Raw genomic sequence first — 12,286 nt, 5'->3', positions numbered from 1 at the left:
AGTCATCCTCCATCCATGCTATAGGTCTCCTTGAAGCATGCTCTTTGAGTCAATTTGTTTGGGGATGGATCATTATTCCTAAAATCCATTCGTCTGAAGGTGCCTAAAGAAGGCTGGTCGGCTAGTTAGGTAGCAGGCTAATGGCATACAGTGGTGACTATATTCAATATTCCAAAGCCCCCCCAAACTCATTCTAGTCTCTACTCAGAATACTGTATAGTCACTAATTTGTTCCATTTCCTCCTGTGGTCTCTCTGTGTTCAGTTTTTGTACCCCTCAGTGTTTGGAGCAATGTACTGGTTTATTCTCAGTTTTGCTTCAAAAACAAATGCGATGATGTGCTCCATCATTTTTGTGTTGCTCTGCTGCATTAGAGGGAATGTGAGAAGAAGCACTAGAGGTGCAGAGGGAAAGGATACTGTGATCTTACTTTCTATTTGTTCAGCATTATTCTGGACTTTTGTTGTAATCTGTTGTTATGGATTCCGTGTGTGCTACTAATTCTGGGTTTAGTCATTCAATCGCCTTTGTGTCACCACTTCCACAGCTGAATGATGAGAATCTTTTAAAATGTACTCCTTTTCATGTCCTCTGCCAGATCATTGCAGATCCTGCCTTCTCGTGTTCCTAGTGATTCTAGTGAGTATTCCAGTGCTATATCTTAAACTGGGTGTTTGTTGATGCCTAATGTCTGTCAGATCTTGCAGACTTTCTCTTTATGTTGCAGTGCATGAACCAAGAAGCTCAGATTTGCACAATCAATGTTAGCGATGCTCATTATCCTTGTCAGCTACCGGGTCCACAGTCAATACTGAGATAAAACAAGCTGATCATCCATTAATCCATTAATAACCAGACTCCCAAATTTAAAGAAAGGTCATGTGATAATAGCCACAGGCAGCCCCACCAGGGCTGACCCCTTTGAAAAGCTCTCTCATTCAGATACACACACCGCTCTGCTTTCCTTTAACAAGACTATGTCTTCCTCTTACGCAAGGAGCAGGCTGCCACCACAGATCCAACAACACATTGGCCAACAATGGAGGTGGATTACAGTATGGAGTACCCAGAACACACAAATTCAAATATTTACTATCATTGCAAGCAGAGCTTGATTGAATGTACAGTGGAAGTGAGCTGGCACAGTGGGTCAGTAATAACATAATACTCATCCAAACAATCCAAAGCAGCAGAAGTTAAGCCAACACCAGCACCATTTTGGTTCTCACCTGTGAGATATAATATCTCTATATCTCTTCTGGGATTTTCTTGATAATGATAAGTTGATGATATTTTGCATCCAATTACAGATTTGTTTGTTAAAGCAGAAGATATTAATTGATGCTGACTATGATATTAATGAAATAACATACTTCAAGGAAAATACTGTAAAATCATTGAAATCACAGGTGCATTGCTGACATTAAACAGTATGTTTGAACATCTCAAAGTGACCTCGTAATGACAGGGTTTGTTATGTCTTGTTGCATTTCTTGTAATAAGGAACCCTTTTTTTTTTTGCAGAATGATTCTGCCAAACATTCCTGCCTGATACCTTGTCTGGTTTAAGCTTATTGTGTAGATTTAACTCCAAAAGTTTTTGATATTCTTCATATTTATTTCCTTGTTCCATCATGAAACATTGTGCACAATAACACCAAGTAATCATGACCTGGCCGCACCCTGTGAATTCCCACTACGTGACAAATGTCAATTGCTTGGCGCCCTCACTTGTAGCTAATCTGACCATAGGGTTAGGCAATTAAGGCACCTTAAGTTGTGATGTGGTAACCAGATGCACATGCTTACTACATTCTAATGAACTCTCACCACGGACGTGCAGTCGGTTATCATGCGAGGTGAATGTTCTGCTCACACATCAATTAACCACCTGTTAAGATATGATTGTAGTGACGCTACAATCTGTAGCGTCACTACAATCATAGTGAAACTTAGGGCTAGGGGCTGGCGATCTACAATCTGTAGCGTCACTACAATCATAGTGAAACTTAGGGCTAGGGCCTGGCGATCACCTTATTGTTTCTTCTGCTTTCCTGTTGCTTCATGCTGATGAATTACACCTTAAGTGTTTTTTTTTTTTCTGGCAGACTGATTCTGTTTACTTTTTTCTCTCTGTCTGAGATGTGGCTGGATCCACGTGCTGGATTAGATGATTTCTAGCACGGACGCGGAACAGACTCTGCTGCAGGAAGAGATCCAAAGAGTGTCTCGATGACCCCCCTCCCCAATCCCTCCCTTGACAGTGGACTGGACACCTGCATGGACTCTCATCAATTGTTGTTGCATTATGTTCTGTGTTGTCAACCTTTTTGGTCTAATGGCCTAAGCAGAGGGTCACCCCTTTGGTCTGCTTGAGATTTCTTCCTCAGTATCATCAGAGGGAGTTTTTCCTTACCACTGTCGCCTGTGTGCTTGCTCTAGGGGTTGGTAAAGTTAGACCTTACTTGTGTGAAGCATCTTGAGGCAGCTTTGTTTTGATTTGGCGCTATATAAACTCAATAAATTGGAAAAAATTAATTGAAATTGATTGTAGACAATATATACCACATCATCAGTATAAACATGTTGTTGTTGTTGATCTTTCAGCTGCTCCCGTTAGTTCGGGATCACCACAGCAGATACAGCCAGATCCGCATTGGTATGTGGCACAAGTTTTACACCGGATGCCCTTCCTGACGCAACTGCAGTTTTACCCGGAGAAACGCATACAGCTCCTGGTGTTCCGAAGAGGTCTCCCATCCAAGTATGAACCAAGCTCCACGTTACTTAGCTTCTGAGATCTGACAGGATTAAGCTAACACAGAGCAGACCGGCTGCCATCAGTATAAACATAATATTTTCAAACAATTATGAGTTTATTATCTGGATAGTTACTATGAGTCTACAAGAGCTAGCTTGATCAAAAACAAACCTGCAGAGGTCATTTGTGAGCAAATCATGCATTTGGCCAAATGTGTTCACTACGTAATGGTCTGAAAACCAGTTAGTGCTTTTATTAAATTATATAACTTTGCTTTTGTGACACATATGTACAGTATACTCTCCATACCAGAAAAACACTGGCCATGCCAGGTCCTACATCAATTGGCTAATAAGCTGCACGACCACAGAGCTTCCACCCACGTGCTTTCCACTTCATCACACAGATAAAATTTGCAGTTGAAACACTTTGTGTGATTGTAGCTGATGTTGTAACTGTGAAATAAACTGGCAAAGACCTTGTCTGGTACAAGGCCTGATACAGTATCTATTAAAATGCAGATCTGACCTTCATGGGGCTGTGCGAGTTGTGTGAAGAGATAAATAAAGCAGTTCCAAAAATCCCCATGACACCAGCTCATTCTTGTGGCTCACTGTGGGGACTGGGCCTGCAGTAACAGTGGTCTGTCTCCATGTGATCTTATTCTAACATTGTGTGGTGTGTTATGGGGACTTAGGAACCCCCCTCCCCTGCTTGCCAGCCTGCCAGTCAAGTCCAGGACTGTCCGCTGACTATGGACAAGGCAAAAAGAACAGCTGACATGGCTGAACTGGTGACACATCACCAGGGACAAGACTCCATCTCAGCTCTGTATGTGTGTGAGTGTGTGTGTGTGCGCTGACAAGACGCTCGTTTTCCCCCGGCACAGGGCTTTGTACTGAAAATATTTGTCCAAGTCTTGTGTGTGCACTCCATTTTAACCTCAGAGATCAAGCCTGTTGGGACTATTCAAACACTTCTGCCCTGCTCGCTTTGCGCTTTGGCATTCCGATGTTAAAAGGTCATTGCAGGGAGGGAAATTTGTGGGGAGGATCTGTCATCTGGTGCTCTGTACTGACAATGAACAGTGAGTAAGCAAACGTGATGATGATGTCATCGTATATAAAGCCCCACAGTGTCGCTCTCTGCACAAACACACTTACAGCTGTAGATTCATTTCTTTTAACGTAAAAATAGCTTTTCTTCAAAGCGTTTATTTACAGGAACAGAGATGCTGGTGGAGTGTGGATCATCATAATGTGTATGGCACCGTAGAGCTCATCATCCAGCGTAAAAGCTGTGTAACATCAGACAGAATGAGATAGCATTCAGAGAGAATCAGGACACGGTGTCTGCAAAAAACAAGATGTCAATATTTTACTGTGCTAAATATAACAGAAAACAAAATGTAGCAGGCCTTCATTGTTATTTTGACAAAAAAGTAGTTCTATTTTCACTGCTGTATCACACAAATAGTGAATCTTTTACATTCTGTGGGAACAAACTAGGAACCACCAAGACTCAGGCCTGCTATGAACTGGAAACTGGACCATCACTGTCCACAATGAAACCAGTTTTACATCACCATGAGTACCAATCAAGAAAAAAGCCCCTGCTCCATAACTGAAACTTTCATGCTAGACTGAAATTTGCAGATGTCCACATGAACAATGGAGGTGGGCGGATCAATCCTAATATCGATAATATCCATACCAACGCTGGTATTGATACTGAATGATCCTCGTGTAAAAACATCGATACTCAAGCTTTTTTTCTCTCCCGCACACACTGACTGTTGCACATGCAGATTCATCAACGTCTACTCTCTGTCTGTAAGAGCAACGATGCGCTGTGTCACACAACACGGAGCAGCGCACCCTTGTATTGAGGTTTGTCAGCCCTCTACCTCAGGAGATTTTAAGTTGTGTTGAGTGATATTTTTTTCAACAAAAATGTTGGTTGTGATAATAAAGTATTTTGTTGTCACGTACAATGTTTGGGGAAATTCTATCCTAGGTCTTTTGGATCCTTTGGATCTATGAAGCTTAAATATGAAAAAGTATCAGTATCGATATCGACGATACTGGGCCTGTATTTACTTGGTATCGGATGAATACCAAAATTCACAGTATTGCCCACCTCTACTGGACAAGTTAAATGCTTTCTGGAGAAAGGTATTTTATGTTATGGTCAGACATAACAAAGACTGAGTTATTTGGCTACAAAGACAAGAGGTATGTTTGGAGGAGTGAGGCTTGCAAACCTAAGAACACTGTACCAACTGTCAAGCATGGTGGTGGTAGCACCATGCTCTGGGGCTGGTTTGCTGCCAGTTTTACCAGCGCACTGCGCAAAGTGGATGGAATAAATAGGAGGACTACCTCCAAATTCTTCAGCGTTACCTCAAATCAACAGTTAGATGGTTCAAACGTGGCCACAATTAGGTGATCCCTCATGAGAATTATCCCAAACACCCATCAAAACTGGTTATGGGTTGGATAAAGCAGCCTAACATTAAGCTTCTGGAATGGCCTTCCCAAAGCCCTGACCTCAACCCTATAGAAAATTTGTAGACTAAGCTTAAAAATCTGGGACCATTCCAGGAACACAACCAACCTAAAAGAACTCTACCTATTCTGATAAGAAGACTGGGAAACTAAATAGCCAGACATATGCCAGAAGCTTGTTTATGGCTACCAAAACCATCTGGTCAAGGTGCAGCTTACTAAGGGACATTTAACCAAATATTACTGGAAGTGGATGTATATATAGCCTGTGTGTATAATTATAACCCTGTGTGAATTAGAGAAGATCTAGAATAAATTAAAACTTGTGCACCCAATTCTTGTTTTTTAAAGTCATTAATAATTTATGCTGTACAATCATTCCACCCTGGAAAAAGTATAGCTCAAGGACATCATTAAAACTCAGAAGTACCATGACATTCATGCCCACGATGAGTGCCTACAAACTTCTAACCACAACTATATATGTGATAACTTTTCTGTCCAAATGAAGCAAGTGAATAATGATTAAAATAACACATTTTGTGACATTGAGAGGTCCAGATTTTTTTTTTTTTTTTGTAGCAGACACTGTTAGACATGGACAGCAAAAATTTAGATGAAGCTGAGTGAGTTACTCCACACCAACCACGTTATGCAGACAATATGTCAAAACCAATATATACCGTCATCTTGTAACAGACATATTACAACCCCAAATCAGAGTTTGGACTGTAGGGGAAATAAATAAATAAAAAAAATAATAAGTTCATTTCATAATATATATCTATTCAGCCATTTCAGCCCTGCAACACGTTTCAAAAAGGTGTGACAGGGTGACAGTAACAATACACATGAAGGGTTTCCAGATGCCAAAAATCAACAGTTGTACAAACCCAGCCAAGCTTTTACTGTAAACTTCAGAAAATAATTCCAGCAAATCTATTTGACTATGACAGTTCATCCAAAATGACACTTGCCAGGGAAACTTGAATTTGTTCCATACACCAATGCTCCTTTCATGGCATCTTGGAAAGTGGGACATGATGAGCTCCGACACAGACAGAATGACTTGAAGGTCTCATTGGCTTCAGCACTCCAATTTCCTTGACTTGACTCAACTACAATCTTAGTGGGCACCAACATTACTGTTACAATCATAATATTACAAATGCTATTTAACAAATTTTAACAAATAGCTTGCTCATATGTGTGATAGGTTTCATTTCATTAGGGGAGGTGATGGTCTAGTGGTCAAGCGTTGGGCTTGAGACCAGAGGATCTTTGGTTCAAGCCAGATTTGAAAATCACTAAGGGCCCTTGGGCAAGGTCCTTAATCCCCTAGTTGCTCCTGGTGTGTAGTGAGAGCCTTGCATGGCAGCAGCCTGACATTGGGGTGAATGTGAGGCACTGATGTGTAAAGCGCTATGAGCATCTGATGCAGATGGACAAGCGCTATATAAATGCGGCCCATTTACCATTCTTTATACCATACCTATACCACCCTCGGCCATCCGCCCAGTCCCTTTTTAACCAAAACATGTTGTAAAAAGCAAAAAAAAAAAAAAAAAAATTTCACAAGGTTTTTCGTCATCGTTCCGCTTCTTACTTGTGACAGTGTCATCAGTGTGCACTGGTCTTTTCCAAGTTCTGTAAATGCACTGGGTGACTCACAGTAAGTTTTGTTTCATGGGGAATTAGGTTTTTCAAAAATTCATTGTTATTCTACACATGTATGCAATGTTTTGTTTTGCATTTTGTAATCAGTAGTAGTCACATGACAATGATGTCAATTTGAGAATTTGCAGTACGTGAGTTGTGCACAAGGTGGAACGAACCTGGCACCATCTGGCAATAAATTATTGAAATATATGACAGGGTCGGCGTTCCAACAAACGCAATATTGGCTCCTTGCTTGTGCATCCGCCCAACCCCTTTTCACGCACGTCATGCAGGAACACCATTCTAATACGTGGAGACGATTCTAAATCTTTCAGCAGTAGTTTATATATTTACCATCACAAAAGTTCATCCAATGTGCTCTAAAGCTCATGTTCCTGAAAAAACCACAAAGAAAATGCATAATTTTAAATACAGTCATCCCTTTGCCTAATTCATATTGTTGCTGTCAACACTACTGAACATGAGAACCTCTAAACTTGATGTCATCTCCTTTTGTGACAAATTTAAAAGGTTTTCTGTCAGCGGATACGAAGCAAAAACGCCCCTTTATGTTAAAGAATAATAATCCTTTACATTTTGGTATGTCATTTGAACAATCTCTGAATAGTTTGTGACAGCAGCATGTGCCGTAGTATCCTGCTACGGGCTCTGGATCACATGGACACAATCAAGAAATGTTTTAGGCAATATTTCTTTTTATGATGCTAAAAAGCCAAATGGTTTTATTTCGAACATAAGGCACAGAGCAGGCACATCACCAAATATATGACAAATTGTTTGCTGACCCAAACATGACTTCTCAAAAAAAAAAAAAAAAAAAAAAAATCAAATTCCATTCAAAAATTTCTGAGACACATTTCAGACATCCAGTGAGACAAATGAACAAAAACACAACTCGGGGGTTGGAGGGGGGGGAGCATTCAGAGAGCACATAGTGTACCTATGGTGATAATGGCATCCATAATTTCCTCCTTAAGGTAATAGAAGATGGTTTTAATCTTAGGGGTTTATGTCTTTTGTGCATCTATGTATAGTTCTTTATGGTGTAATAAAGCCAGGTACTGAAATTCCATGAATGACAACAAGGGCTAAAAAGATAAGATAGAAAGAACATTCCACCTGTCTCAAAAGTGAATCAAGTCTTTCCAGATGCAAGCATCAAGATTGTGACCAAATCCATTGTTTATGTTTCTAGATATCATGTCCACAGCCAGTGAATCATTGGAATGAAGCATGTGAGATAGGCACACCGACAACCAGACGACTGCCATACATGCTTGCACTGGCATGCAAGATGGCATCCAGTGGAGTAGGTGCGGTGGTGAACTGCTGTTTCTTCGATTAAAACCCTGAAAGTCCATAATGTATTTAATCAGTCAAAACACAATTCTGAGCAAAGCATGCAGCAAAAATCTGTTTTCAAAAGACTTGCTGATGTTGGTACCACTCAATGAGTCATTGCATGAAGCCCGCCCCAAATAAGAAAGCGGCTATTCCACAGAGTGGCGTTCCGTCCCGTTTAATCCTGGAGTAAATCAGGATATGTTGTCAAGCGTCATCGTGGCTTCTTGATCCATCTTTGTAAATCTTGAACAAACCTGGGCCTGGTTTCATAAAGTGGTCTAATCTTGTTTAGTGGACTAAACTCAGTCGACTCATCTTTTGATGTTAGTTGTTGCGCAAAGTGCTTAGTCAGCTAAAGTTTTGCATTACCCAACTAAAGTTTTTATCCTGGTACAGAGGAGGCTAGCCTTATTGTAGTTGACAAAACTTCAGTGAATTACCTTAAAAAAGGAAGCTATCATGTGCCACCACTTGATGGAAGAGGAAGGAAGGGGAGATTTGTAGCAGGAGCGTTCCAGGACTGAAATAATCCATTTGAGACGTTTACGGACACTGAGGTTGGGAACGGTTCTCCTCTGCTGCGGGAAACTTGGCCATGTTTGGAGTAGATTGACCAACCCAGAAGTAAACAAAACTGTTGCCCTTTGGAGGCGTTTCTTCACAATGGCACTTGCAAGGTTGCTATAATCATGAAAATCATTGATTAACATAAAACAGCTAATCTACAAGTTTAGCCATCGATGTGAAATAGAAATTAGATGGATTAATTAGACCTTAGTTGGTTAAGTAACCGTAATAGACTAAAAGATTATACTGCTTTATGAAACCGGGCCCTCGTATACATAGTAGCTACGGCCACATCAGTGGCACCAGATTTGAAATCAGGATCCAACTTTTGAACTGTTTAAAAATTTCATCCCAATTCTCAAAATCATTGATAGTATGTGGTAACTTACTGGAATTTATAGTCTTAATGACTTATAGGGTGACTAAATGTCCTGGTTTCCCTGAGAAGCCTATCTGAATTTGTGTCTCAGGGGAATCATACTTTAAATGTATTGAAATTATAAGGCATCTTTGAGTAAACTTCAAGCATCATTGCTGGGCCGAGTGTCCTGGTTTTTCGGTAGTCAAAATATGGTCACCCTAGACTTCAGAATTATTTTAATGGGGTACTCATAGTGACTACAGCTTGAAATGTGTTTGCTTGTGCTCGATCGGGGTAAAAATTTGAAGCTAAAGCAGTGTTTGTTGCGGTTTTGTTCATGTCTGGCCGAGAGCGCCGCTGCATTCTTTTGTTTTTGGGTGGGTTGCCAGATCTGCACTTTACAAACCAGCCTGTTAGGAGACAAGTTGTATTAAGCTGTTTCATCCCTTTGTGGCACTTTTTTTTAGATCGCGGCCAATCATAGTAAGACGGCGTCCTGTAGAATAGCCCTGTCAACAGTTGCAGCTTGCCCAGCCTGTTTTTGGCTGAGAGAAAACAGCTGTGAAAGAGAAGGGGACCAAACTCTTTCGCAAAGTTATGGTTCTGGTTTACAAAGCTACAGCCAGTAAGGAATGATCACATAGACTCCACCCCTCCTCTGGACGTGGACAGAAACTGTACTGCCACACCCTCTTTGTGCCTATTAGGAGATAAAAATGACCAACATTATTTGTAATCTTTATTAGTGCAGCCGATAACTGAAACAATCATGAAAATGGTGCTAAAAGCATCAAATTTGGCAGAGATACTCCTTAGAGACTCCTCTTTAAAAAAAAAAAACAAATGGCCACTTGACTTTTCAATCAGTGGTCAGGTCGGTGTCAATTGAAGAATTACACAGAGGTCAAAATTAAAGATGCTCCAATCATATTGAAAAATATTCCACATTATTTGCCTGATCATAAAGATTCCAGAAAGGTATAGTTTGGACGATCTGTGACTAAATTCTATGGAGTTACGGGATAAAAACAGCAAGAATGGTGACAAAGGTCAGTTTCATTTTGTACAGGGGTCAAAAGTTAAAGTTGCTCCAGTTTTGGTAAAAAGTGATGCAAATTATTGGTTGAGCTAATAGGATTAATAAATGGAATAGTTTTGACAGTGTTGAATGCTTGGTCTCCAAAGTAAAAGTCAAACAAGGTCGACGTCTATTGGATTCTAAGATACGTGACATATGTTACCCCGTAACGTGATAAGTAAGGATGATACATGGTCCAAACTATTCCTTTTTAAAACCGTGTTAACTCAACTAGTAATTTGCATCACTTTTTACCAAAATTGGATCAACTTTAACTTTTGACCCCTGTACAAACTGATGCTGTCCATTGTCACCATTCTTGCTGTTTTTATCCCATAACTCCATAGAATTCAGTTACAGACCATCCAAACCATACCTTTTTAGAATATTTATGATCAGGCAAGTAATGTGGCATAGGTTTCAATATGATTGGAGCATCTTTTAATTTTGACTTCAATTGTCCTCTACCTGAACGCCAACTGAAAATTGAAGTGGCCAATCGGTTTTTTTTTGTTTGTTTGTTTTTTGAATGAGGAGTATTTCTGCCGAATTTGATGCTTTTATCACCATTTGCAGGATTCCGCTCTAAATATTCTCTTATCTGCTACACTATACAAAATAAGGGAGGTCCAACTGGTTTACAATCGACAGCTGGCAGCACTGACTCCATCTCACAACACTGAACTCTGGTTGCCCCACCCCTCCCTCCCCATCTCCAAAAGCTTGAAGCACCCCTGGAATGAATGCAAATTGAAAACCAGCAGATGGAAAAAAGGAACTCTCCTGTACAATCATCAGATTATCATTTACATAAGGATTATTAAAAAAAATAATAAAACTCACAAAGAATGTGTGAAAAACAAACTAAACATGTTTACTGAAAATTTCACGGTGCTTTCTTGTGATATAATTTTAAAAACAGGCACACCCGTCTGTGATGATTTTATATCTTGTTCTTTTTCTTTTAAATCTTGTTCCGATTATTTATTTAGATTGTTTGTCACGCGCTGTGCAGGATTACGCAACACGCGTGCCACGCGCGCAGCGTGCCAGTGAGAATGACACGGGTGATGAAAAATTGATCCACGACAAAGTGGCAGCCAAATACACGTTTTAATTTGGTTCCGTGTCGTCGTGGCGTAAGAAAACACACACACACACACACACAGATTGAACACGTGCGCGCTGTACGCAGAGGAACTTTGACAGCTTGGCGCTGTGAGAGACAGAGAGAGAGAGAAAAAAGAGTGACTAACTTACTTTTCCTGCATGACATTCTCCTTTATGGCTCCCAGCGCGGGATGGTTGCCCTGCTGGAGTCTGCAGGTGACCAGGTGCCGCTGGTGCTGATCTTTCAGACACGCGTTCTCTGTGCAAAGATCTGTCACCTGGAGCTCCAGCTCCTCGATCCGGATCCTCTGCTTCTCCAGCAACCCCTGCTGGGTCTCGATGATCTTGTTCAGCTCTTTGAGATACTCCGCCGCCTTGCTGGGGTTCTCCGACGGGTTTTCCATCTCGTAAAAGCTCCGCTGCCCGTCCATGAAGGACGTTATCCGCGCTCTGCTTCCTCACACGCGCCCTCAGCAGGACCCAAACTGAACGCGGTCACATCCAGCGACGTCCCTGTGCCCCCACATGCCTGGCGTGGCTGTTTTTTCTAAAGAAAATATGATTATTTTTAGTGAACTGTGGTGACCGCGTCACTGTCAGGTTGCACGATTTGGTGCGCTGCTGCACGCGGCTGCGTCCACGAGCTCTGCATCCACCGCACTAAGCCCCCGCCAGCCGCCCCGCGCACGGGAAGACCGCTTAACTCTTTCGAGACCAGAGTTGCCTTCTCTCATATCGGGATCGTTGTTTTTTAAAAAAGAAACTTTACAATTTTTTTGCGTAAGCCGATCAACTCAACAGGTTGGCTCTGTTGCGCCAGGTGCGCACTCACCTCCATCTTTACGCACGTACCGCTTTGTACCACCACGCAAAGAGCA

General features: G+C 41.2%; 1 protein-coding gene across 1 annotated transcript in view; it reads right to left on the bottom strand.

Annotated features, from left to right (window-relative positions):
• iqsec1b (IQ motif and Sec7 domain ArfGEF 1b) overlaps nucleotides 1-11,994 on the bottom strand; it is a 741,654-nt gene extending 729,660 nt beyond the window's left edge. Inside the window, 2 exon segments of the mRNA XM_034167371.1 lie at nucleotides 11,559-11,869; nucleotides 11,903-11,994. Coding sequence (XP_034023262.1) covers nucleotides 11,559-11,839 — 281 coding nt within the window. The 5' untranslated portion in view covers nucleotides 11,840-11,869; nucleotides 11,903-11,994.
• Nucleotides 11,995-12,286: the final 292 nt, after the last annotated feature.

This window comes from Thalassophryne amazonica, chromosome 3 (genome assembly GCF_902500255.1).
Source record: "Thalassophryne amazonica chromosome 3, fThaAma1.1, whole genome shotgun sequence".
Lineage (NCBI taxonomy): Eukaryota > Metazoa > Chordata > Actinopteri > Batrachoidiformes > Batrachoididae > Thalassophryne > Thalassophryne amazonica.
Note: the sequence above shows the minus strand (reverse complement) of the source record. Positions and strands in the feature narration are given on the sequence as shown.